The sequence below is a fragment of the Drosophila suzukii genome, chromosome 3 (assembly GCF_043229965.1).
Source record: "Drosophila suzukii chromosome 3, CBGP_Dsuzu_IsoJpt1.0, whole genome shotgun sequence".
Classification (NCBI taxonomy): Eukaryota; Metazoa; Arthropoda; class Insecta; order Diptera; family Drosophilidae; genus Drosophila; species Drosophila suzukii.
In genome coordinates this window covers 67,036,543-67,063,081 of record NC_092082.1, presented here as the reverse complement: position 1 = coordinate 67,063,081, position 26,539 = coordinate 67,036,543, and the positions used below count along the sequence as shown (strand labels likewise).

At 42.4% G+C, this 26,539-nt stretch overlaps 8 protein-coding genes across 9 annotated transcripts; 4 read left to right on the top strand and 4 right to left on the bottom strand.

Moving 5' to 3' along the window:
• Positions 1 to 104: 104 nt before the first annotated feature.
• Positions 105 to 6,055, top strand: Rab11 (RAS oncogene family member Rab11). Its single transcript, XM_036816809.3, has 5 exons — positions 105 to 233; positions 423 to 618; positions 3,086 to 3,207; positions 3,936 to 4,284; positions 5,139 to 6,055. The coding sequence occupies exons 2-5, from the start codon at positions 579 to 581 to the stop codon at positions 5,270 to 5,272; spliced, it is 645 nt and encodes a 214-aa protein (XP_036672704.1). The 5' UTR covers positions 105 to 233; positions 423 to 578; the 3' UTR covers positions 5,273 to 6,055.
• A 102-nt stretch (positions 6,056 to 6,157) lies between these two features.
• On the top strand, positions 6,158 to 7,817 carry ppan (Brix domain-containing protein peter pan). Its single transcript, XM_036816831.3, has 4 exons — positions 6,158 to 6,537; positions 6,598 to 6,962; positions 7,021 to 7,448; positions 7,504 to 7,817. Exons 1-4 carry the CDS (start codon positions 6,208 to 6,210, stop codon positions 7,770 to 7,772), a joined length of 1,392 nt encoding a protein of 463 aa, XP_036672726.3. The 5' UTR covers positions 6,158 to 6,207; the 3' UTR covers positions 7,773 to 7,817.
• Positions 7,773 to 8,768, bottom strand: Bdbt (Bride of doubletime). Its single transcript, XM_017085922.4, has one exon. The coding sequence runs from the start codon at positions 8,699 to 8,701 to the stop codon at positions 7,841 to 7,843; it is 861 nt and encodes a 286-aa protein (XP_016941411.4). The 5' UTR covers positions 8,702 to 8,768; the 3' UTR covers positions 7,773 to 7,840.
• An 846-nt stretch (positions 8,769 to 9,614) lies between these two features.
• On the bottom strand, positions 9,615 to 18,765 carry slmb (beta-transducin repeat containing E3 ubiquitin protein ligase slmb). Its single transcript, XM_036816701.3, has 8 exons — positions 18,223 to 18,765; positions 16,433 to 16,655; positions 12,763 to 13,034; positions 12,519 to 12,698; positions 11,952 to 12,406; positions 11,435 to 11,624; positions 11,240 to 11,375; positions 9,615 to 11,149 (listed from the first exon to the last, which is right to left on the bottom strand). Exons 1-8 carry the CDS (start codon positions 18,277 to 18,279, stop codon positions 11,130 to 11,132), a joined length of 1,533 nt encoding a protein of 510 aa, XP_036672596.1. The 5' UTR covers positions 18,280 to 18,765; the 3' UTR covers positions 9,615 to 11,129.
• Positions 18,766 to 19,190: 425 nt separating this feature from the next.
• Positions 19,191 to 20,551, top strand: LOC108014424 (oxaloacetate tautomerase FAHD1, mitochondrial). Of its 2 annotated transcripts, XM_017080536.4 has the most exons (5): positions 19,191 to 19,338; positions 19,461 to 19,563; positions 19,632 to 19,728; positions 19,990 to 20,136; positions 20,191 to 20,551. In XM_017080536.4, coding segments are annotated over exons 1-5 (690 nt in total). In that variant the 5' UTR covers positions 19,191 to 19,337; the 3' UTR covers positions 20,533 to 20,551. The 2 variants fall into 2 exon arrangements, with proteins under 2 accessions (XP_016936025.4, XP_016936026.4); XM_017080537.4 differs by lacking the exon at positions 19,191 to 19,338 and having other exon boundaries at positions 19,345 to 19,563.
• Positions 20,552 to 20,563: 12 nt separating this feature from the next.
• On the bottom strand, positions 20,564 to 21,446 carry Obp93a (Odorant-binding protein 93a). Its single transcript, XM_017080517.4, has 4 exons — positions 21,255 to 21,446; positions 21,061 to 21,198; positions 20,832 to 20,988; positions 20,564 to 20,779 (listed from the first exon to the last, which is right to left on the bottom strand). Exons 1-4 carry the CDS (start codon positions 21,354 to 21,356, stop codon positions 20,583 to 20,585), a joined length of 594 nt encoding a protein of 197 aa, XP_016936006.4. The 5' UTR covers positions 21,357 to 21,446; the 3' UTR covers positions 20,564 to 20,582.
• A 1,312-nt stretch (positions 21,447 to 22,758) lies between these two features.
• Positions 22,759 to 24,938, top strand: Ice2 (Interacts with the C terminus of ELL 2). The gene has a single exon (XM_017085967.4). The coding sequence runs from the start codon at positions 22,863 to 22,865 to the stop codon at positions 24,888 to 24,890; it is 2,028 nt and encodes a 675-aa protein (XP_016941456.4). The 5' UTR covers positions 22,759 to 22,862; the 3' UTR covers positions 24,891 to 24,938.
• An 86-nt stretch (positions 24,939 to 25,024) lies between these two features.
• Trm7-34 (tRNA methyltransferase 7-34) lies at positions 25,025 to 26,332 on the bottom strand. Its single transcript, XM_017085968.4, has 3 exons — positions 26,160 to 26,332; positions 25,455 to 26,104; positions 25,025 to 25,398 (listed from the first exon to the last, which is right to left on the bottom strand). The coding sequence occupies exons 1-3, from the start codon at positions 26,278 to 26,280 to the stop codon at positions 25,195 to 25,197; spliced, it is 975 nt and encodes a 324-aa protein (XP_016941457.4). The 5' UTR covers positions 26,281 to 26,332; the 3' UTR covers positions 25,025 to 25,194.
• Between the last annotated feature and the right edge of the window lie 207 nt (positions 26,333 to 26,539).

Here is a 26,539-nt window from a genome sequence, read left to right as displayed (position 1 = left end):
TTAAAAAAACGCACTTCTCAATTGCCATGTCGGGAGTGTGTATCCGCTACGTCAGGCGGGTGTATTCGCTGGCCAACGGTCACGCTAACATGTCAGGATTGTGTCTCCGCTATGGCAGCGAAAATATCTGGTATATTCGGACAAACCGCACGGTATCGATAATTGCGCGGTCACACTGCTAGCGTCTCGTTGGAAAATATAACGTGACGTGATTGGGAGTGACTAAGTTTCGTGTAAGAGAAAATTGCAAATAAATGCGCTGAAGGCATCTGGAAATGTCAAATTAATACTGCCCCAGTTGCCGGACACCTTCTGCCAGCCGTTTCGAACGCAGTCGAGCTGCAAGCGCAGCGGATTTGACCACCCAAAATACTGATATATACACTTTTCTTTTTCTTTACAACTACAACTGCAAATAAAAGTGTAAAGTGTGTGAGCCTACGACAAACGCATTAAAGAAATCGGCGGCGCAGGGATTATTGGATTTCGTTTAGCACCCGCACACGAATCAAAAAGGACGGAACTGGATTAGCCAAGGATATCGTCGAATCGAGCGATAGCAAAACAAATTGGAGAAAATGGGTGCAAGAGAAGACGAGTACGATTATCTGTTCAAAGGTAATTACAAACATGATACTAGCCGGTGGCCACAGATCGTGGAAGGAGGTGGAGGAGGAGCAGCAGCGTTTCCAGGCTCGGCTCTCTCCTCGCTCACTCTCCTCTCCTCTCCCGTGACGCAGTGGTTCAATGGCACTAATTGAAACTAATTGGAGAATAACAAAAAGTGCACTCAAAGAGCCCAAAGTTCATGTGATGGTATGTGGTGCGCTTGTGTGTGTGTGATTAATTCCCAAAATAAGTCCAAGAAGTACGCCCCCCGAGTCTGTTGTTGTTGTTGTTTGCTGCAGTTGGATGCCCTTTGGTGGCTCTCTCCCTCGCTCTCTCTCTCTCTCTGTTCTTGGAGCTCGCTTCTCTTCCGGATTGAAGTACGCGTACTTTGCCGTTAACTGTCTGTTTTGTCATTGCGATACCGTTGCTCTCGCCACGTTGCATACAAAAGCAAAGGCAAATCGTGTTAGTAATCGCTTAAAATGTTGTTTTTATGCTTAGCCACCCACTTAAATTCATAAATTGATTAGATTTCCAGTAATTACAGCGAAAGAGTGTGGGTATTATGATTTCTGTACAGCTGGCTTTTGCATTTTGATTTTTGGAACTTCTTTTAGTACAGCGGTGCTCTCTTTCGCTCTCCCTCTCTCAGTTGAAAGTTTGGAGCACAGTGGAGCAAAGTCTTGTACTTTCACGTAAAAACATATTCCCTATCCCACATCTTTCCCCGTTTACGATTGTTTATGCTCGAGGGTCATCCATTCTCAGTTCTCCTTTGTTCTCTTCGTTTGCTACTACGCCATAAATTCCAATTGCGCTTGAGAAATCTGCTATCACAACTGAGCAACTGTTGAATGTCGTTAATGGAAAGAGTACTGCCACATCTTTTGACAAATATTTAAACCCTTATCTGAGTCGTTTTTGGGTCAAGCATTCGAAAAAGTACAAAAACAGGGCACACAAATGCGTCAATAAGCGATATGCATGATGAGGCTTCAAATTTCACACATAAAACGATATTAACCAGTTATGACTCACTGCCAATAACTGTTAAAGAATTCCACTCGGCGATAAGCACATAATCACATAACCAAAGTGAGCTATATTCGGCCTATTCGATCCATTCCCACTAGTAAGTAATGTCCGCCGATTACTCCCCTTTTAATTTCACATCCGCTTAACTAAGCGTAATTTCTCTTTGAAGATCGTTAGAAACGGAGAGAAAGAGAGTAGGAGGCTTAATGACTCAGCGCTCTCGCTGATAACTGTAACCAGGCTGCTCTCAGCTGTCCACACAGAGAGAAATGTGTGAATAGTTATGATTATTTATAGGATTTTACTTGCCTGTATTTTTAACTTGTATGTCCAAAATATAATATCCAAGCTAGAGACATCTAAATCTAATACTAACAGTCAATATATAATTTAATAAACTGTAAAAATATATAAATCCATAGGCCAGCACTGAGGTTCGAACCCGATCTTTTGTTGTCAGATTGCAAGTTTTTAAAATTGCTATCTTTTGCTTTCATATATGTTTGTTGACCTTATTGTTTTCCGTGCATCTAGAGAGAGAGTGATAAAGCAAAAAGGTGTTTGATGAGTTTTTGTTATTGTTTTCTCAATGGATGGGCAAACACGCTGAATCAACAATGTCCGAAAAGGGTGTCAAAAATGAAAACTATCCGACTTGTGTGCGCTGTAAATATAGTAGATACCGGCTAATGTAAACTAGATATTCTAGCAAAAGCCATAGATAAGGGAGAGATTGCTATCATATATATTTTATAATACACAGATAAAAGCTTATAAAATGTTGTTTTTAATCTTCTATTTTAACTATTTATTTTTTATTTATTGTAAAAGCAAACAAAAATATATGACACACTCTTTTTTGATTTCCTTATAAAAACATCCAAAATAATTTAAAAAACAGACAAATCATACATATGTATGTATGTTTCATGCATTTTTGAAACCCTGGTCATATAACATTTTAGTGGATACTATTTATCTTCTTACACATCTGTGTTTCATACACTTTCGGAACCCTAGTCATATAAAAAGTTAATGGATACTACTTATCTTCTGAGACAGCTTGTTTGCTTGCCCAAACATCCCCCACTCAATTATGCAAGAAATGTTTGCTATCGGCAATGAAGTCCAATAACACGAACTCCCGAGCGTCAGCTCCCACAATCATAAAACATTTGTTTCCATGGACTAAAATCCCCCGAGCATGGCGGTTTTATGTACTCGCTGACCTTGGGGCGCAGTGCCATCAGGCGAAAGGAGGACATGACCTGGCCGGGCCACAAGCAACCATCCTGTCCGGCCGTAAAACACAAGACACGGGCCGCACCACACCACAAAACCACATCCCACATATATTATGCAACTCGGGGTCTTCGATTATCCAATGCCAATGTCGATGTCGCCAGCGTCACTATCACTAATGCTCTCTAATCCTTTGCAGTTGTCCTTATCGGTGACTCCGGTGTTGGTAAAAGTAATTTGCTCTCACGTTTCACGCGCAATGAATTCAATTTGGAGTCCAAGTCGACGATTGGCGTTGAGTTTGCAACACGCAGCATAGAGGTGAGTACGAGGGGAAAGTGTAGGGGGTGGAGTGGCCAAAGGAGCACCGCCCCCTAACCACCAACACCACCCACTGAGTGGGTCACGGGTGAACTTGCGTGAGCGTTTCGCTGGAGAAGACACGTAGTTGAGGCTTCTGCCGAAACAGAGGGGTAAAACTTTCGTTCAATTTCAGTAAGTGTCTGAGAATTTCACTAAATAAAGGATTGCCAATTGGCTTTCTTGCATAACTTATGAAGCTATCCTGTGGGGACAAGTTAAATGTTGACATCATAGTTGCCACTTCAGCTAAACTTGTTTAATAACAACAATAACAAATAAGTTGTCATTAAAAAACAAACAAGTCATAAAAATAAAAATCATTAAAATTGAAATAATTTAATAAAAGTGATTATAAACTTACAACTTTTCAATAGAATCATTAAAAATGTAATCTTGTTAACTACAAAACCATATAATCTTGGTTCTTCGGGTTCAGATATAATTTTACTCTAAAATCAAAACAAAAATGTTAGGATTAGTTGGTTTGTTAAAATTAAAGTTGATTTAAGGCTTGGGTACTGAAATATCCCATAAACTATGTACCTATATGTTGACATCACTATGCCCAGTTTGTATATCGATTTTTAAAGCGAAACTGCCGCAAGGATAAGTTGGAGAAATTGCCAATTACTGTCGCTATTCTAATGCCATTCCTTTGTTTCGCCCCTTTTGCCCAACCCACGCAGGTCGATGGAAAAACAATTAAAGCGCAAATCTGGGATACGGCCGGCCAGGAGCGTTACCGCGCCATCACCTCTGCCTACTACCGCGGTGCTGTGGGAGCCCTGCTCGTCTATGACATTGCCAAGCATCTGACCTACGAGAACGTGGAGCGGTGGCTGCGGGAGCTGCGCGACCACGCCGACCAGAACATCGTCATCATGCTGGTGGGCAACAAGTCCGACTTGCGGCACTTGCGCTCCGTGCCCACGGACGAGGCGAAGCTGTTTGCCGAGCGCAACGGCTTGAGTTTCATAGAAACCTCGGCCCTCGACTCGACGAACGTTGAAACGGCATTCCAGAACATACTCACAGGTGAATCTCATCTTTTGCTCGACCTATTGATCGGCACTTTTATTTAGTATACCCTACATAGGATATTTATAATTAGTTTAACATGTGGATAAACGGCCCTTATGTGACATTTTCGACCATTACTTTTCCACCCTCTTCTGTAAAAGCATTCGATATGAAGCTTCCCAAATCGCCTTCTCATAAATATTTGAATGGAGATTTTATACATCCCTCGATTCGAGGGTGGAAGACTAACAATCGTAACGAACGCAGATCAAGTTTGAAAATCTAGCTGTTGGAGAAATTCACAACAATGTGTCCATTTTACTGCAAATCTGCCATACTTCAGCTTGACGATTTTGAGATCATTGTACTCATTCTTAATCAATTCAAATACAATACTATTTCAAAAAGATTCACATTCATAGAAGTTTTTGATGATTCAAATTGCGAGCACCATCTAGACAATTCTCGTAAAAAATTTAATAACACATAATTCTCACTAAAAAATCTTTTAACGAAACATATTTCAGTATCTTCTGAAAAATATTACTAACGGAAGTATTACTAAAGCATTATGTATTTTTAAGTTACATCGAAAGTAAAATAATTTTGTATCGCAAATTAAGAAGAATAGGCATAACTATCAAGTCAGTTCAGAAAGTAATATTTATCAAGTAAACTACATACAAATTTAAAACTAAATAAACGAAGTCATCATAAAGAAGAATTCTACCGAAAATTACTATTAACGTCTGTATATAAGGTATACGGTTCCAATGAACACGACAAAAATAGTTCTAAGTACTCTTTTTAAGCGAATTCAAAAGAGGCATGCAAATGAACAGCGACTTATCCATTTCTTCGCTTTTCAGAGATCTATCGCATTGTGTCGCAGAAACAGATCAGAGATCCGCCGGAAGGCGATGTCATTCGCCCGTCGAACGTGGAGCCCATCGACGTGAAGCCGACTGTTACCGCCGATGTGCGCAAGCAGTGCTGTCAGTGACCGCCCCAAGCAACTTTCGCTATTCCCCGCAACCGCCAGAACAGCAACATAAACAGAAGCAACAACAATTACAACTACAACTACAACAACAACAGCAGCAACAACAACTATATCTTGAAGATCAGAAGCAGCGGATATCTGATGGAACGCATAGGATGTTATTGTGTTTCTCAATCACAGCCACTTGCAGTTTGTCATATGTGCATAAATTGATAAATCAAATGAAATCAACACCACCACCAGCAGCAGCAGCAGCAGCAGCAGCAACAGAATCGAAAACAACATCCGGCTGTAGTTAACTGCGGTTTAAACTGAAGTTTTATATATAAAGATCTAAAGAATATCGCATAAATCGATCCGATCGCCGTGGAAAGAAAGCAAGCAAAACTAAACACTCCAAATTCAGTTTAAGCTGTAGAACTATAATTTATATAAATATACATATATGCTAATATTAAAAATATTAATATTATTAATTTTTCGCAACATAAATATATAGTTGTAATTTCTCGAGAAAAGCAACAACAAACAACCGGAAATCTTCGATTATGATGCAAAAATTCATTTCCACAACACTGCAGCGCGGACTTTTTCAGTTTTCACTACTACATTTTCAACAATTGGCCACTTGGTAAAAGCAAACAAATTGTCTAAAACTAGCTGATAAAGATAAATCAAACAAGAACAGTTGTAAAACTTTAAATGCATAAATGAAACGAAATAACATCATTTGTGTTTGCTATGTTAAGTGTGATTAAATAAATATAATTTAAATAAAAGGAAGCTCAGATTGTTTTAATGGGAGGGAAACCAGAATTTAAATCGAATTAGAGTGACCAGAGGTGGGCGGTATTTGTAGCTTGGTATTTTCCACCAATGCAGCCTTACTGTTCCAACACGTGCGGCGGCGGAAAAGTGGACAAAAACATCAAAACATGGGCGGCAAAAAGAAAGTGCATCCAAAGACGCGGACGGCGGCCTTCAAGGCCAGCGAGCCGAGCGAGATCGTGGAGGCGCCGCACTCCTTCGTCATCCACCGCGGCCTCACCTGCCCGTACATCACGGACCTCACCCTGGACTTCCGCCGCATCATGGAGCCCTTCACGGCCAGCAATCTGCGCGAGAAGCGGATGAACCGCATCAAGGACTTTGTCAGCCTGAGCAGCTTCTTCCACGTCTCTCACATGGGCATCTTCAACAAGGCCTCCACACAGCTGTCCTTTAAAGTGGTCCGCCTGCCGCGCGGTCCCTCCCTGACTTTTAAGGTTTGTTTGGCTGGTTAGTCTGCTAGCAGCGTGGTTTTCAATGGACTCATCCCTCCACAGGTCCACCAGTTCACCCTGGCCAGGGATGTGATCTCGCTAAGCAAAAAGCAAATGATCGACAATGATCACTTCAAGCACGCTCCCTTGGTCATCATGAACAACTTCAGTGGCGATGGCAAACACCTAAAGCTGATGGCCACCACGTTCCAGAACATGTTCCCCTCCATCAACCTGGCCCAGGTCAACATAGGCACCATCCGTCGCTGCGTCCTGTTCTCCTACAATCCGGATACGAAGCTGGTCGAGATGCGACACTACTCCGTGCAGGTGGTGCCCGTGGGCTTGAAACGAGCGGTCCAGAAGATCGTCAAGGGCACTGTGCCCAATCTGGGCAAGTGCAATGAAGTAGTGGACTTCGTGACCAAGTAAGTAGAAACCTCTCTGTTCCTATTGCATCCATTAATTTATCTTAATCTTTTTCAGAGATGGCTATGCCTCCGAATCAGAGGCCGAGGATGACGAGCAGTCGCACGTGGTCCTGGCACAAACGCTCAAGAGCAAGGGCAACCTGGAGGACAACAAGAGCTCCATCAAGCTGCACGAGATCGGACCACGTCTAACCATGCAGCTCATAAAAATTGAGGAGGGCCTCCTGACCGGCGAAGTTTTGTATCACGACCATGTGGTAAAGACGGAGGACGAAAAGGAAACCATGCGCAAGCTGGTCGAGAAGAAGCGAAAGCAAAAGGAGCAACGCAAGAAGGAGCAGGCCGAGAATCGGGCACGCAACTTGAAGATTAAGAAGGATGAAAAGTGGGCTGCCAAAAGGGCGGCGGAGGGACGCAATGACAGCGATCCCGAGGACGATGCGGAGTACTACAAGGAGGAAGTCGGCGAGGAACCAGATGAAGGTGAGTTGGCAGATTCTTCAAACGTCAGATCAACAACTGATTGTTCCCTTTGCAGAACTCTTCAAAATGGAAGCAAGATCCTCTCGCAAGCGGCCTAACCTGAGCGGCGGAATGAAATACAAGAACAAGCGTGCCAAGCTGGATCCCAAGGACCAGAAGGACAAGACCGATCGCAAGGACAAGTTCGACCGCAAGGACAGGAAGGACAAGTTTGACCATAAAAACAAGAAGGACAAGTTCGATCCCAAGAACAGGAGAGCCAAGTTCGATCCCAAGAACAAGCGAGCCAAGTTTGACCACAAAAAGAGTAGGAAATCAAAGTAGTACATTAAACATAAGCTATTTTATAAAGACCGTTGGTTAGCCTGACATCGAGTTGTTATTAATGGGAACTAGCTGAACATGCGCTGCACCACCTCCTTGTAGTGGGCGTTGCTATCCTTCCAGCTGGCGGCGATGTTGTCGCGCAGCTTGCTGAACTCTCGCTTCTCCTCGTAGTTGGGCATCCGTTCGATGGTGGCCTGCGCCTTGGCAAACTCTTTCAGGTGATAGTAAGCCAGCGCGCGCCGGTAAATGCTCTTCTCGCTGGGACTCTCCTCTGTCTCCACAAACTGTGTATGGTAGATCACATGCTCGTAACGCTTTTCCTGCAGGAGGCAGGCCGCCAGGTTGGTCTGAATCTGGATGAAGAGTGTCTCCACCGTCTGACCGTCGATGCCGTTCTCCTTTTTGGTCAATTGGTCGAAGGGTTTGTAGGTGATGAGCAATTTGGCGGCCCGCACAAAGTAATCAAATGCAAATTTCGGGAACGTTTTGAACGTGGCCACGCCGCTCTCCTTGAGGCGCAGCGCCACTTCATAGACCTGGGCCGCGTCCAGCTTCTCCACCTGCGTGTTCTTTACGATCTTCTCCAGCTTCAGCTCAAATTCGATCCGTTCGCCGGTTTTGCTCGTGATGCTGCAGGCTGCCGTTTCGCCGAGCACAAATTGCTGCAGCAGCAGCTCCACGTAGCAGTCCACTGCGGTCAGGCTGGTTCCCATTTCCATGATGTGCTTTTGGGGATACGTCGAGGACTCATCGCTGGCCAAGTACTTGCTGGGTCTTTCTCCCAAATTGGCGGTCTTCTTGTTCACACTGAACTCCACCGTGCTAACTGTCGTGGGCTTCTCCATTTTGGTGAACTGGAGGGCAAGCACCTTCTTGGCCAGCCCGCGGCTCTTGTCCTGCCATTCCGTGCCGACATACCAGTCCATCTTGGGGGATTTACAACAAAAGAAAGGAATCTCAAGGAATTTGGCTAAAAATTGTTTTGGGTTTTGAAGGTGTTACCAGGCGGCGCCTAAAAGCCCCCACAAAATATGTGCCTATAGCGAAAAATCCAACTGAAAAATACCTTATTCCCACTATTTTATATCAAATGTTGGGGCGCGCAATTTAAATAACATTGATTTGAATTCTTTTTATTTTATACTTTATTAACGTTTGGTTGACGCAACGTTTTTCAACAGCTTTTTTCTTAAAGCCACGATTTAGAAAACATTTTAATTTTTCGTTCAAGCGTTAGATTTTGAAATACATAAACTTGCAGACAAAAATTGCTTGTAATTTGCCGGTGGTCCTGTCGCCACTTGTGATGTCCACTGGAAAAGTTTCTATTTTTTTTAATTTACAAAAACGTATTTACTTGTTATATATGTATCAAAACAATTGTCTGAAAAGTCTTTCGGAATAATAAAAAATAAATTACGAAAAGTGATTGTTTTTGGTCACTGGGGAGAGGATAGTCTACCTAACAAAAAATACTATTTAAATGCCACCACCTGGCACCAATTCGAGTAAGTTACCAATAAGTATAGAATTGTTGTTAAATCCTCAGCTCACAGTTAATGCATGATTATTTAATAACCAATTACTTTTGGTGGTCTATGACGTGTGTTAAGTTTTTAGTAAATAAAGCAGAAATGATTATTTTATTTTTTATAGGCAGTGCGTGATAAATATAAAAGTATGATCACTTCGCAAAAAATCATAAGGCAAATTAAATATTTTTCAATATGTTTATTATCTAGCAAATGAGCAATAAGTAAAAATCTGAAGTTAATGTTTTATCAGGAGAATCCAACCTTTTAGGGTGAGGTATATAGGAGAATTAAAGAAAAACCACTATTTAGCATTTATACACAATTTATTATTTATTACTTCTAGTTATGTTACCTATACTAAGCCCATTCGCGCAATAGCAGTTGCTCGGCCATCGTTTAACAAGCTGCACTCTTTCCACTAACAGTATTACATATTCCGGGGTATGTGTTCATATCATCATCAACTTTTTGTTCAAGTAAAACGTTATGTACATACATTAGTTAACGCGGAAGCGGCGATCGTGATCCAGATCAAGTATAGCATTGGAACTTAACTTACAAATAGCAATACATATAGTAAAATATCCATTGATCACAATCAACGAACTGTATACATGTAAATATATTGTTGAAACTGCCTGGAAATTTGCTATTTTCTACATACATCTGTATATCTAGAATCTAGAGTTATCATAGATCAATCAAAGAATCGGTTATATATTGCAGTACAATGGATTAATTTTCATTTGATCTTCACTCGAAAGATGCATAACTACCAATTGCGGACACGGCACGTGTCGTCCTTTACTTTACACAATTAACTTTTAATTTAAATTATTTGTATTTTGCGTAACTTAGATTACAATTGCCAATAAAATACTAGGCTTAAATTTAACTTTACAATTAACACAAACATTAGGCAATAGGCATGTAAAGTAGGTTACAAATATGCAATGCGGCGAACCGAAATGGTGCGTTTGCCAATTTCAATGAAGCGACTCTAACTAACATTTATGCTAAAGACTGATTCCTCTGGCCGCTCACCAGATCCCTCCTGCGAAAAAGTTCGAAGTCATATTTCACAGTTCTCCTCTTCCTTAAGGCGGCAGCTGCCTGAACGCGATGCTTGTGTATTTGAGCTAAAGAAACACTTAAAGTAACGCCCGATCGATCGATCGATCAACCGATTCGAAGCGCGATTCAAAGACTGACCCTCGATTAGTATTACAGCGCCTAAATAACTAATACATAGTTTTGCTTCTTCCGTTTTTGTTTCACTTTCATTCGTACATGACAAACCTAACAGCCAGTTTTGCGAAAATATTTATATATTTTGTATACTCCTTTTGCATTTATTGTTTGCTTGCTTTATAACTTCAATTAATTCATATCATGTGTGTGTGTTCCGTGTGGATGTGTGTGTGGGTGTATTGTGTGTGTGTGTGGTGTTGTGTGCGATTGTAAAATAGACGCTTAGAGATCGCTATATCTTGGGTTCAACATAGTTTCGAAATAGACAAGTCGCAATGCTGTTTGCTTATGCTGGCCAATAACCATTCACTCTTCATTCATCATAATCATTAATATTCTCAACATCTATTTCAAAGTCCGGGTCATCCGATTCTGGATCCGAGCCGGAACCGGTGACGGAGACAGAACCACCAGCATCCCGATGCCTAACATATCCCCCCATAAACGCCCCAGCATCATCTCTAGAATCCTCATCGAAATCCTCGCCATCGTCCTCGTCCTCATCGTCGTCCTCGTCTTCGCTCGAGGATTGTAGATGTAACTCCCGCAGCTGCCGTTGCATAAAATGTTAATGTTCCATCAGGGCCGCTACAGCGCCAGCAGCAACAAATCAGAAAACAAAACGAAACCGTTATGCATAATTCAGAGATCAATGAGGTGAAAGTTTGCTTCTCTTACGTGACGGTGTGCGTCCGGTCTTGTTCTCATTGGGTGTGAAATTTAGAAAGTCCCAAATCAAAATTGTATCATCGTGCGAGCTGCTCACAATCTGGAACTCATCGAATTGCAAACGAAAGACGCGACCAGTGTGTTCCTACAAGGGTTCATCACACAGGTTAGACAAAAGCGGAAGTGGCGTAGGGGATGACTCACCACAAGTGTGTTCAGACAGAGAGTATTGGATGCTGCTCGCGGATCCAGGGCGGCGACCAGGTCCCAGACCTTGATCTTGCCATCGTAGGCGCCGCTGACGATTCGTTTCGTATCGAAACGGATGCAACGAACCAATTCCTCGTGGCCCTCCAGGACACGTAAGCAGGCGCCGCACTCAATGTCCCAAAGTCTGAAATACATAAAAGTAGATTGATGGGTTAGATTAGGTTTTTCTTCCTCCAAGATTCCTCACTTGGGATGCCTTTTTAAGTCACCTTTTTTAATTCAGACTTTTTGTAGGTTAAAGCATAGCGAAATATACATTTAATTGCTTATTTTATGGTCAGATAAAAACTGGCATAGTGAAACAAACTTTATATCAAAGTCATTAGCTGTGATGAGAATGGCAATCGGAATTAATAGCCACTACTAATCGCCACACTCACCGAGAAAAAAAATGTTTATCACACATCATTAATCACTATACCGGAAAATCGGTTTATTTCACACGCCTCACCTTATGGAATTGTCTGAGCTGCCGCTAACCACCAAGCGATCTCTGTACTGCAGGCAGGCGATGCCACGCTTGTGGCCATTCAAGGTGCGCACGAATTCACAGCTCGAGGTGGACCAGACCTTGATGGTGCGATCCCCGCTGGCGGACACGATGTACTTCTCGTCGAAGTCCACCACATTGACGGCAGCCCGGTGGCCGACGAGGACGCGCCGTAGCGTGATCTCGCTGGGCGAGGTCATGTCCCAGACGGCGATCGAGCGATCCTTGGAGCAGGTCACCATCATTCCGTTGTTGAAGCGCAAGTGCAGCACCGCCTCGCAGTGGTGGATGAGGGTATTGACCATCTCGCCGGTGTTGACGTCCCACACGCGGACGGTGGAGTCGCTGGAGCCACTGATGATCACCTTGTCGTCGTACTGCAGGCATAGCACCGATCCAGTGTGGCCAATTAGGGTCTGTTGGATTGTAAGTAAGTAAGTAAGATGTTAGCACTAGTTATAAAATAACTATCGTGGATTTATCCTGGATTTTCCAACTGATCTATGGATCTCTTTGTCTGGAACCCACCTTGACGCACTGCAGATCCGTGCGATCCCAGATCTTGATGGTGTTGTCCCTCAGTCCGGAGACAATCTTGCCATCGTCGTACTGCAGGCAATAGACACCCTTCGAGTTCTCGGACCGGCAATTGATACGGCGCAGCATGTGGCGGCCAGTCCGCCAGTTATTCTCTATGCTGTCAATGTCCTGAAACCATAGAAAGTAATATTAGTTCACTGACTGCAATCAGCACACTTTGAAGACCACTCACATTCATTATCTTGGGGAACAACTCGCGATGGAATGAGTGTGGCCGCTGGGTCTGTCCTGGTCTTGGCTTAAAGAGGTACTGCATCCAGTTGCGCCGTTCGGCTAATCCGCGCCACAAGGAATCTGTGCGCACCTTGCGTTCGATGAGCTTCTTCCAGAGCATGCCCTCGGAGATGACGCGGAGCCATTCCTTGCAGACCAACTCCGCCGATTTGAGCGATTCGGCATCCAAGTACGACAAAATGTTCTCTGCGATGTGATCCAGACCCTTGACTATGGGTGATAGAAAAAGATTTTATCTAAATTAGTGTAGTTCATATAAAAAGTAAATCATTTTTAATTCTTCCCTATGAAGAACCATCTCCTCTAGCAAGTTTATGACTAAAACAGTTATTTATAGTTCGCACCCAGCTATCTCTGATATGACACATGACCAATTTACCATCTGATATGAGGTGGAGCAACCGTAGCCGCTACTGCTTTTCCCAGACACCTACTCAACCCAACCCAACCCAATCCAACCCAATTAAATCCAATGCAATCCGACCGCATCAGCAGACTTTAACTGGGCGAGGAACAAGAGGCAAAATGATGCACCTAACGGCATTAAAATGCACTTAGCCCACAGTAAGCGGGATTGGGAGTGGGAGTGGCTGTGGAGGTGGCGCAACCAATAGACCGGCATATTTACATGTGTCAGGCGGAGGGGAGACACATCCACAGCCGCACATCTCCATCTGCATTGACAACCCGGCTGAATGGGCCAAGTCAGAGTCTGAAGTGCATGCGAGTACCCACTGCCTTCTGCCTTCTGCCTTCTGCTCTCTGCCGAACACAATTAAAAATGTGCATAACTCGCAAAGGCAGGCTGTTTGGCGGGCGGCAACGATTTGGCTCAAGTTGTTTGCCGTCGTCGCCGGCGACTAACGGTCCTAAGAGTGTCTATCCGTCTGCGAATCCGTCCGTCCGACGCGTCGGTCGCTCCGTCGGTCGGCCTGACTGTCCCCCCGGTTAGCTGCCTTTGAAGTGCATTACAATGTAAATGGAGGAGACAATGTTGCCTACTTTCAACTCTTTTCTTTCCTAGAACACTCCAGTGATGCCAAAGAATGAGGAAAAATAAACAAGTATGATCTATCAGGTAGTTTAAAAAGAAATTTAAAAAATGTTTACTATAATTCGAGTTGTTCAAAAGTACTTTCCTAGGTAATAAAGTATTTAAGTAATAGCCCCGTCATAAGGTATTATGGTATTTTCATGATTTTTTTTAGATATTGCGCCAATTTTGAAACATAAATTAAAAAATATCTCGATAGTTTATATAAAAATAAGCAAATAACATATTTTATCCGATTGATTTCTGTTTCTGTAAGATGTTTTGTCGTATTAAACAAATATCTTTTTCATATCATATCATATTTTAGCTAAATTGATTGTTTATTTTGGTTATTACAAGTTATAGATCACAATAAAGAGATGTCCCAACAATAAACAATTTTTAATAATATATAAAATAAGTATTTAAGATCCCTATTTATATTAAGATAGACCATATCTGTCTAGTAAAAAGCTAGATAGTCATAGCCAACAACCATCATATAAGAAGCATGAACAAGGAGGACATTTGCCGGGGATTAAGCCAACGGAAACATCCGACAACTTCCTCAAAGAACTTATTCCAGACTGGTGGCTCAAGGAAAGAAAGGCTTGCAAATTAATGCGACATTCTCCGCGAAGACAATTATAATGTAAATACACCTGATGGCATTTCAGCTGGCAATCAGAGCCCAGTGTGAATTGAACGAACCGAATGGGGAAGCAAAATAAATATAAGTATTCTGTAAACGAATGCCCTTGCAAGGGCTAGAATTGCACGCATAGCATTTGTGGGCAATTTGAGTCATCGATATGCACGGGTATTTATGCATTGATAAGCGAGGTGCTCGCTTATTCACATAACCCGACTCATAGTAAACCCGTTTGTCAATAAATATGATATCGAATCGCACCTACAACTTCCCCAATAGTTTCGTTATTGGTTAACATCTGCTGGCCGACGACAATCAATGACAAAATCGATTCACATTTTCTTATGAATAATATACAAGCGCTGCCGCTTTCGTTCTGTTTTTGTTCCGGTAAAGCGCGTTTAATGGAAGCAACGACCTTTCAGTCAACAGCCAACAGTTAACAGCCAACAACCGAAAACCCCTGGCCCACCCACTGGCTCCTCTCGCTGGAAACATGCCCGGCAACAATCCGGAGGAGGTGGAAGGCTGTAAGTCGGGGGACGCGGAACGAATCGCTCTGGGTTCTGAGCGGGGTTTACCTTTCATGTTGTTCAACTTTGTACCCCTGTACCTGCCGTTTGTTATTGTTTTACCCATTGCGTGCCGAGGGATTAGCCTCTGCTTGTGTGCTCAATTCACTTGTAAACTTGGCTAAGATTTAGATTCTGTGTGAGCTATTTTCAGGCTTTATTTTGGCAGGAAATAAAAAATCTTTGAATTTCCTACCGTGGGATCTCCAGCCTTACGGCCGCTTTTGCTTTCTTATCAGCGTCTGTGAGTTGGCTTGTTGGACATCTGGGAGTACTGACCTCCCATACAAAGTGCGGTGTTGATAACGCCTGTGTGTCAGAATCCCCTTTTATAAGTGACGATTGTATGTTTAACTTGATTAGATGTTGATAAATTAGTTAGCCAAGTCTGAACATTTTCCCTAGGTTTTAAGAGTTTGTATTAATAGATAGTCAAAGCTCTTCTGAACAATAAAAAGCAATTTCAACCAATAAATACCTAGGTACTTCTGATTATGGCTTTCAATTAATAAATCAACTCATGTGTGAAACTGATCTCCGATTATAAGTTTATAAGATGTGATAACTTATAAACTTATAAATTTATAAGATGTAATAACTTATACAGCGAGAATAACTACTTTATTTGGGAATATTTATGGAACAAGATACTACCTACAATAAGTGTGCAATAAATTGAATTTATAACTAGGACCATTTATAATTTCAGAATTGTTGGATTAGGCTCTTAATTCTTCATTGAAACCGTAATATTACACTAGCACAATTAATCTAAGTAAGCAAGATATTAAATGGTTCACTTAAATAGAATGTGTCCTAGTCTGTCTAGGTAATACGGGGTATGAGATAGATTTGTTATCAAACTAAACATTCAATAAAGCTCAACAGCAACAGCCTATTTGAGTGTTTCCAAGAAGGCGTCCCAATTAAAACAATCCTCACGCATTTATCTGCTTCTGGTTTAATGTTCTCTAGACCCGATCGATATCTTCTCATTTACCTTATAGGCTATGAACTGTCTATATACTTTTAGTTTTTTTTGTCGTGTTTTAAAGTTAAACAAAAAATAAGCGTTACTATAAACTGAAGTAGTGTTGAAATTCTATATAAAGTCTAGATAATATCATTAAGTATTGAACTTTCTATGAACCTTAATCCTCAAAAGGTGTATATGCCCCAGAGATCCTAGTAAGATTTATAGCAGTAATTTCCCAAAAGGCATTACACTTTTCTCATATTTATAAGGTACATAATATTATTTTATCTAAGTATATTCTGTTCAAGACCTAGAACCGCTATTCCCTGACACATTTCGAGGTCTATCAATAACAGACTATATATCGGCACTCACTTGGCAGCAATGTGATAAAGTCCCGCTGGAGCATCGGCTTGAGATAGGCGTTGATCTGACCGTGCTGATAGTGGCACATGCGCGACAGCAGGTGCTCCACGAAGTCCACCTGGCCCGACTCGCTCCACTGGGTGAAGTACTGAAAACAGAGTTCCCGCTCCGTTTGGTAGGTGGGCGAGGAGTCTTTCTTGCGCACTGGGTCGTACAGCATAGTGGTTGTGAACTGTACGGGTGAAATGGGAGAGAGAGAAGCATATTAATTATGAGATTGCATTTCTTCTTTGGTTATGTTGGATGTCAAGGGGCGATCGTTAAAACTGGAAAAGTAGGTAGCTGCGGGTTGTGCAACTTCTCTTTATTTTAGGCAAGTGACGACCCAAACTGGGGGCTTACAATTAGGCAATTAGTTTCGACTCCACTGCCAGTTTCTTTCTTCTCGTAATTTTCTCGTTTTGTTTTTATTTGGCGGCGAAAGAGATTGCAAAGCGGATTTCTGAAAAACCCGCCTAGCAGCAGTGGAAACAGATCATTCACACGGCCAGTTTATAAATGATATAATTGTATCGATGTTTATTTGGTCTTCCACCCAACCTCATTATGCGCATTCTAAATATAGCCATTCCCATTGATGGGCCCAAAAATAATCAAACGTCATCAATTAAATGCTAAAGATCTCGGCAAACAATTTGAGCAAAGTAAACAAATCGGTCGGACTAGTGTGAGTGATTTGAGTAATTAAGTTAACTGCAATGCCAGCAATGCGAAAAAAAACCTTGCGTATAACACTATGTGCGATTGTAGTAAATGTTGTATATAAGTATTCGGGTCGATTGCCTTAATTTAATTGCCATATTATGGTTTTTGTGAGCTTTAGTTGTTTGCCTTTGCCTGGTAACTTTGAGCTAATATGAAGGATGCTACAGTTGGCACTGGCTACGGTTTACATGGTCGGAGGATGGGTTCTATAAAGATGGTCTTGTTTTAGTGTCAAAAGCATCATGGAGTTATGGAAGCTCAACTGTTTTTTAAAGATATTTCCAAGAAGCAAAGTGTATCATTAACCAGATTCAACCTTGATTCCAGCAAAATAAACCCAGATGACTCAAGCAAAAGTTTATTGCTTAGCAAGCAAAAAATTAAGAAACAAAATAAAAAAAAACAATTTTTTGGGCACATTGCTTAATGGTTTTGCGGGAACTGACCTTCAGTAAGCCGCCTATCACATTTAACTCCGTAACCATAGTCATACAATAAAATAAGTACTGATTGAAATGTACACGGCCGCAACAAAGTGTACTTTGTGTATGGGGTTTGTTATTAATTGTGTAAACAAACCCGAGGCCAATTAACGAAATCTGAAAACTGCTTTTGGACCACCAAAAATCGGAAATCGGGGGATATATGGTACATATATATATATAGGTAATAAAGACAGATGATTGGACAAAGGGGATGATGAAAACCAAAACGATGATGATGATGATGATGCTGGCGATGAATAATTAGGCTAATGCCTAAAGTCCGCAAAAGTTTAAGGTTAGCCTATAGGATAGGCGACAGTGTCCGAATTTAATAGAGTGCACGAGTGCAAAATCTGTAGTATATACGAAAATAAAGCACTAGTACACGCACACAACCAGCGCGAGTGTGTGTGTGTGGTTGTCTGTTGTGTGTGTCGTGTCTATAGAGGCGACACCTTGGGCATTATGTGCCTGAAACACGGCGAGTATTATGTACTTAAATCGGGCAGAAGCAGAAATGGCGCTTAAACTAACTAAGCTAAAACTCACGGCCTGTGCATTGGAGTTGGTTTCGTCCATTATTTTGTCAGTCTCCATTTTCATCATTGTGTTGTTTGTGTGCTTGTAGAGTTTGCTGGCTCGTCTTTTCTCTCTCTCTCTCTCTCACTCTTTCTTTCTCTCACTGCTCACTGCGGTTTTCCGTCGCACTCGCACTCACGCACCACGTAGCGCTTTTCGCTGACTTCTCGGTTACACGGTTTACAAATCGCTTTTCGCCAGCAACTTCATATAATTTTTAGCTCGCAAGAAAATTACAATTTTTGCTCGACTCGATTAGTAGGACCGCAGGCGGAATGCGCGAAAATGGCGAACGCAGTGGGAAACTCAACACGCCGAAGTCCCCTCACCAAGTGTGCGGATTTCGTTTGCAAGTCATTATTGTTTTCGCTGCCTCTAGCTGATTGCACTTGGTTTGTTTTCTTGTTTATTGAGCTCGCGCAAATGCACTGCACTGACTGTTCGCACGGAGAATTTTATTTTTACTAGTTTCCGCCCAAATATGGACTGCAAAGATGAGTGTGCACTATCGATATCGATAGCTGATTGGCAGCCGAACGGTCACACTGTGTTTGGTGCTAGTGTTGCAAATCGCCTGTATGCTCACAGTTTTGAATGGTGATTTCACTGTGATTTGAGGCCGTTTCCACCACCTTTATGTCTATGTACCGTTACAAGAAGATTGCGTTAAAATTTTTTCCAGCAGTGTTTCCAGATCAAAATACATTAAAAGTGAAAAAAATTATCTTTTCGCTCTGAAATAAACATAAAAATAAAGTCTGATTGGATTTAGATTAGACGCGTACAACAGTGGAAACACCCTTGCAATTTTTATGCGACATTTAACACGTGCTAGTGGAAACACTAGTTTTTCAAACAGGTTGTTGTAATGGCGGTTATTTATGAACTGTCTATACTTTCAGAATTCTGAACTTTACCGAACTGCATTGCCTAACATATTCGTCGAGCCCTGGCAACCCTACGCACCAGAATCAGCTGACTTCTCGATCGCTCTCTTGATTTTCTGTTGTTATTTAATTGATAAACTTTCTGCGGGGGGCGCCTCTCCAGATAACCCCCACATCTAAATTAATAAACATTGCGCAAGTAAGTCCCGTCCGGCTGTCAATGCCTAAACGCTCACTTTCATTTGACCGCAGAGCTTTTGTGTTCTAGTCATTTCCTCCAGTTTCCCCGGATTAGTTAACATATTTCCTCAAAATTTTCAGTGGTTCAACTAACCCGAATCCTCAGGATGGCCTGCCGCGACCAGAATGCCGCCAACTTCTTAAACGAAGGCAAAAAGATTGTGGGAGTGGCCCTCAACTACATGTAATTTAGTGCTAGCTGGTAATGTTGCGTCTGAATTGGTAACCCCCACGAATCCTTGTCTGCCGCAGGGATGTTGTGAAGGCCAGGAACGTCCCAGTGCCCAAGGAACCGCTCGTCTTCCTTAAACCCACCTCATCGTACCTCCAGGAGGGTCAGCCAATAGTGGTAAGATCTGGTTTTAATCTTGAGCAATGAAAGTAGACTGTTGTTCCTTATCAAAAGATATCTTCCCGCTCGTATGATAACTACAAATAAGTCTAGTCAAGAAATGGGGTACCAAAAATCGTAGACCTTTAGTCTCTTATAAAAATATTACTTTTTCTAGTACCACAATTTAAATTTCATCAATCTATACATTTAATAATATAATATTAATATGTAGTCATCATCTATGCACCTTTTTATATCATTTTAAAATACTTCCAGTTACCCAAAGTCTTCACCAAGGTGGCCTATGAAGTGGAACTGGGCGTTGTGATCGGTAAACCCTGCAAAAATGTCTCCAAGGCAGATGCTATGAATTATGTGGCCGGATACTGTCTGGCATTGGATCTGACGGCTCAGTGCAATTTGGTAAGGAAATTCAAGTTTTGTTTTATGTCCACCAATAAACAATGACTATTTCAGGGCGCAGCTCGAGCGGCAGGTCATCCGTGGACCTTGGGCAAAGGCTTTGACACCTCTACGCCCGTCTCCAAGTTTATACCCCTTGACCAAGTGAAGGATCCGCATAATCTACCCCTCTGGCTTACTGTCAACGGAGTCGTTAAGCAGAAGGGCTGTACCGCGGACTTGATATTCAAGGTGCCCGATATCATTTCGTACGTGTCCAAGTACATGACCCTGGAACCCAACGATCTGATCCTTACCGGAACGCCCAATGGCTCGGATGCTTTTAAGGCTGGCGATGTGATTGAGTGCGGAATGGCGGAACTGGCCAAATTGACTTTCCAAGTGTGTGCTGAATAAATGGAACATGGCAAAGCTACAGCTCTATATTTCTATATTCAAAATTGGTATTATTTCCTGTTGCTTTCGACGTCGTCACAGGCAATTAAATATTTTCGCATCGCTGTACAATCGCTGGTGTTCTTCCATTTGGTAGCTGGACAGTTAACGTACACCTGTTCCATTATACAGGCCAGCAAGATGGCAGGATGGTAATTGCATTCACCCTTTGTATGCATCCACTGGGATTGCTGAGCTCGCTTCAGTGCTGTTTAAGTTTATATATTACTAAAAAGTATTTATTTTCCCACTTGACCCACCATAATCCGTACACCTTTTGAGGCTATTCACCATCAGTTGTGACATTATCGGATCGTTTTTGTAGCGTTGCTGGTAACTTTTCTGTAACACCTCCTCGTTGATGCTTCCATTGGCCAGCAAAAAACCGTTGGTCTTGAAGGAGCACTCCGCAATACACTGAATGGATTAACATTTGAAGGCAAAATACTGATATTTTGTTCAATTTGTGATATTAAGAGTAACACTTACTGCGTGCAGGGCTACTCTTTCCGATTTAAGATTGGGCGACTCCCTATTACTTGTACTGCTTGAGTTATTAGAAAACAAGGATTTACGACAGGCTTTAATAGCCTTGTCATGATTTTGGACATCGCAACATGAGCTTAGCTGGAAAATGTTAAATACAAGTAGAACAAATTAGATTTTATTTTTGAATACCTTACAAACTTTGGTTGCTTCGCCTGGTCACAGCTTGTATAGTTAAAGGATTTTCCATAGGAGCTGAAAACAACTAGAACTAAAATCAGACTATGGCCCACTCTCATTTTTTTGGTTCAAATGTTATTGACTAACTGATTCTAAAGTTAATCCAACAATAGTTTTGAAGCCACAAATTAATCAACAGTAATTTCAAAGTTAATGTTCCGAAGAGCGCATGCCATAATATATTAATTTTATTGAAATAAAAAAACCACCCAAGCAATGCGAAGTATGAAAAGTTTTCAATGAAAGCAAGAGGAAACCCAACCTTTGGAATATGTTTAGGTCCGTATAAAAACTAAATGTTTAACATCTACATTTATAAATTTGATTAAAATAAAAGTATTTCCCAGATGTATGGAGTAGTGTTTAGTAGTCTTGCTGTTATCGAGTCTTTGGCAAGATTCGTATTTTGGACACATAAGGAATTTTTTGTAGGCCAGAGTGGAGGTTCCGACTCTCTGGTTTTTCTGCCTTAACAGTTGTAACACTCGAATATTTTGGTCCAAGATCTCAGCGTTCATACGGACAGACAGACAGACGGACAGATGGACATGGCTAGATCGACTCGGCTATTGATCCTGATGAAGAATACATCTACTTTATGGGGTCGGAAACGCTTCCTTCTGCCTTAAAACATTTAAAGGCTTTGTTCAGCACCAAAATAATTTCAAGTCGTATTATAAGAGTCTGATTAAACGACAAAACACACTATATACATATTGCCGACAATTTTATACCTACATACTTAGAAGATCATTTGAAAAGCTTTGAACCTTTAAATCAATTAGTTAAAGATATTTGAGTTATAAAGTTTAAAATTAACGTTCAAATATATACATATATTAAGCGCATTCTGAGCCTCTAATGAATGCTCTAATATGAATAGCCAAAAAATGGATATAGAACCACTTTGGGAGGTAAATACGCCTTCAAATAGCTTTTTCTTTAGATAAATAGTGTACGTTGTGGAGCAACAGTTGCTAGGACTTGCCAAGAAGGATATAAGCTGGACTATGGAAATTTCCTTTCAAAAAAGCATAGCAATATTATTTTTAATATTGGATCGTTTTCGAAATTCCGAGCCGTTGGAACTCTCCTTTGTTCTGCACCAACAACAAATTCCTTATAACGGCGCCTTTGCAGTTCAAACGCATTTCCTTCTCAAAAAGTCCCAAAACGCCAAGTACAAAAATTCCTAAGCTCGTAAAAAATTCTAAATGAAAACACTGAAATAGTGAATCAAGTTCCGTGTGCTGTCCTATTTTCCGCTGAAGCGACTTTTGCTACCTCTTTCTAGCACGTTTATTTCTTATGGAAGAAAAAGTAGGAACGATTAGGTAGCCGACGAGACTACCTTGTATAGTAGTACCATGTCCGCGGAATCAACGCATAAATGGATGCAAACTCGACGCGGCCCAATACTCCACTTTTGTCCACCTCGTTGAATACCCCAAACAGGTATTTTTCCGGAAGCGTGAAAAGGTCACGCGCATGCATTAAATAAAAACAAATCTTATGATTACAATATAAAACTGAGTTTTTGAATCTCTCAATAAAACGGATCCGATATGGCCAAGGACCCTCCTTTGTACGAGGGAAATGCGATATTTCGGAATCAGCCTTCATACAAGATCTTCAACAAATCCTTCGAGCATGTGGATGACGCGCTGTACACGTTTTTGAATGAAGTGGATCCCGAGGTACTGCGGCTGGAGCTCCAGGAAACGGCAAATGTCTTCAAATCCTTCAACCGCAACACAGCCTTGAGGGATCCCCGCACCGACCAGGTTCCGGGGAGAACGATTTGCGACAATTCCAGCGGCGGTACCGGCTACAGTTTCCCCAATCCTCTGGATCAGCACTCGGAGTTGAATCTCAAGCAGCAGGCCGCCTGTATGCGAGTGCTTCTGGCCTGGCAGCGAAGCGAACCCGTCGATGAGGAGGACTTTGTGGTGTGGCAAGCCACAGAAAAGAAGCGCTGCAATGAGCAACAGCGGGTTCAGAAACACATCCATGATCACGAATTGGGTCGCAAGGAAATCATCTACGCGCCCATGAGAAGCCTGGTGGCGGTGTACAGAAAATGGTACGAACTGAGCGTGAAGAAACTGTTGAAAAGGTATCCCAACGAATCATATGTGACCTTTTCTGGCCTGCCTCAGTTGTCGCAGTGCAAAAGCCTCAATTCTCAGACCGTCAGCATGGAGCAGGTGGAGGTGGAGCGGATTGTGGGCCAGGTTAGACTCTGGCCAGAGGTGAAACTGAGCCAGGAGGCCCTGAGCACTTTACAAGTGCGCTTGGACCGCTACGCGGCTAGGGAAACCAAGGATCCAGCTAAGCTATTGTCGGATGAAGAGAAGGACCTGGAACTAGAGGCTAACAATATCTTCGTTCTGCCCCTGGACTCTCTTTTAATGCTGTTAACGACTGGATCATATATTGATCTACCGACCGAAATGTTTGTCAGCCTGAGAGAATGCCCAAAAAGTAATCACAAGTGCATGGAGTTCCAGTCTCCCTTTCCAGCACGCAACTGTGGTTGGCATACAAACAGTTTGGTCCTGAAGCATGCATATGAGGCTTACATATCTCAGCCTGGGCAAGCCAAATGGCTACATTTCGAAAATGGAGCAGTCAAGGAAGTCCCTGATAAGCTTATCTGTGAAATGTCTTCTACCGATTTTCACATGGCCTACAAGCTTCATAAAATTGATCAGCATTCTTCAGACATTGTGGATGCCAGCGCCAACACCGCTTTAGTCAGTTGGAGTCTCAGATGTAAGAGCGAAGGTGATGAAGACAAAGATTTTCAAATCTTTAGCACTTTACCCATACCAGCGGTTAAAGATTCTAAGGGCAAAAAGCCCCTTGGTTGCCATTTGATTAAGCTGGAGAATAAGCCCGACTGCGGCTGTGAAATAATGTCCAAATACGAGTTGATTAGTGCCTGGCTGCAGCTGAAGCTTCTGCAAGCTGATGTAGGTCACTGCACCCGCATTTCGCTGCGAGACTTTAAGCCCATGTTGGAGGAGAAATTGGCGCTGATATCCCTAGAACAACAGCTGCACGACTACTACAACACAAGCATGCCGCAACTTCTTTCTAATTTGTATGAGTTCCTGAAACTACTAGACACGGTGTGTGTTGGAGAATACCTGCTACGCTACTCTCCCAAGTACAAGGATAAATTCCTGCTATGCAATGTGACCAAGGAGGCAACGGCCCAGAGCTTCAAGTTGGACCAACTCCTCACGGAAACCACTCCGAGCGATCAAATCTTCCTCACCCAAAGCAGTTTTCTTCCAATCTCGCCCACACTCTGTGGCCGCCTCCATGAGGAACTACAGCTACTGCCCTGCGCATTCCCTGCAAAGGCCAATGGACGGTCCGTCCAAAGACGAAAGGCGGCAATATCCAGACCAGAGCCCGAAAGACGGGCTCCAGGAAGACGGCAACCACATAAGAAATGGACGGCAGCTCAAACTGAAGAGTTTCGCCGCCGATGTAAGTCTGGACAAAAGATTCGAGCCAGAGCTCGCAAAAAAGCGGCTGCCAAAAATGAAAAAGATGAGCTGGAGAAGATAATGACGCTGTAATAAAAGCAATTTGGTTTTCTATTTAGTTTGTAGTTGTTAACTGTTGAATAGCGAAAAAAAGATCCTCAAATAGGTGTAAAGATAAGAAGCCTTGAATAGATTTGTAAGAAGTATGCTATTAAATTGAGTAACAATAACTGAAATAGAAGGTTGTACTTTATTTTTTTGCCATAGCTTATCAACTGGTTCTATATCGAGTTTTTATTACCGATTTTCACGTTCTTGTTTCTGGGCTCAAAGCTTCTTAGTCTTGTTTTCATAAGTTCCCTGATAATCAGTGTATTCATATACATAAAATTTTTTTTTAATTTGTTGTATTCTTATATCCATTATTATCACAGGAACTTAAGCAAACACCTGCTTTGTACCACTCTTTAAACAATTCCTCGTCATGCATAACTCGGATGCCTTCATATTTGATGTTGACTTGGCTTGTTTTCTTCAGGATATCCTGATAGGCGGCTGTTAAAGGTTGTTGCACTGGCTCTTTGTAAACATAGTCCTCGCCCTGAAACAGCACAGTTTAGAGATTATATCAACGAGATATGTACATAAGATCCCTACCAAGTCGTAGGTCCGATCGGAATCTAGATCCCCTTTGTAGGCGACAAAGGGAACGTGAACAACCGGCGGGTTCTCCTTTTTCCTGCACACCCACGAGTCTGGATGTTCGTGCCATTCGGTGATCAGGTTGCAGGGCTTATAGCCTTCGGGCAGACAAAACTGACGGGCCACCACAAAAGCTTCGATGCTGGAGTTTCGCGAAGCGGAGGGCTTAAACACACACACGTCCTTGAAGAAGCGCTTAAGATGGGTGTACAAGCGACTGGTCCTGTCTGCCCGGTAGATCTTGGACACAAACGAGCCTCCCTCCTCCAGGATGAAGGTGGAGATGCTCAGGGCGGAGAGGAGCAACTCGCCCTGGACGTAGGCGTCAAAGTCGTGCATGCCTGTGGAATCGGGAGCTCCATCGCTGACCACAATCTGTGCTTTCTCGCCGCCGAAGAAGTCGATGATGGCCTCGGCTGTGGACTCCTTACTGATGTCCGCCCGCAGTTGTGTGACGCCTTCAATCGGCGCCATTCCCTGCAGGTCTACTGCGATTATTTTCACTTTTTCCCGCTCCTCCAGAGGCAGTGGCTCGTACATATGCTTTGCCAGCACCTGTGACCAGCTGCCGGGAGCGGCACACAGGTCCACGGCCCGGGTGAGACCTGAAATGAGTTTTCCCTTAGGATTGGTTCAAGAAACACGAGGTTCAAACAGCACCTCCTAGCAGGTGAAACGTCTCCTCCGCCTGGAGCAGCTTGAAGGCACTCCGCGCCCGCCATCCCTGCTCCTTTGCCAACCGGTAGAATATGTCCCGTTTGTCCTTTGAAGTCCTGCCCATTTGAAAGCCCAACCCTGGTTTTTCAAACAGTCAACAAATGTTATCAGCTGTGCTGTGGAACAAAATTGGTAAATTCACAGTAGGCAGTGTTGTGGCTTCTAGCTTGTTTCCCCGCTATATTTGTCTGTTTTGTTTAATTAATATTTTATTTGACTATAAACAGTTAAGAGAACAGGTAGTCTGATAAAAATAATCATTAAAGAAACTAAATGTTTTTAATTTTAAAGAAAGTTTACAAATCCAGCTTTTTTTATTCGAT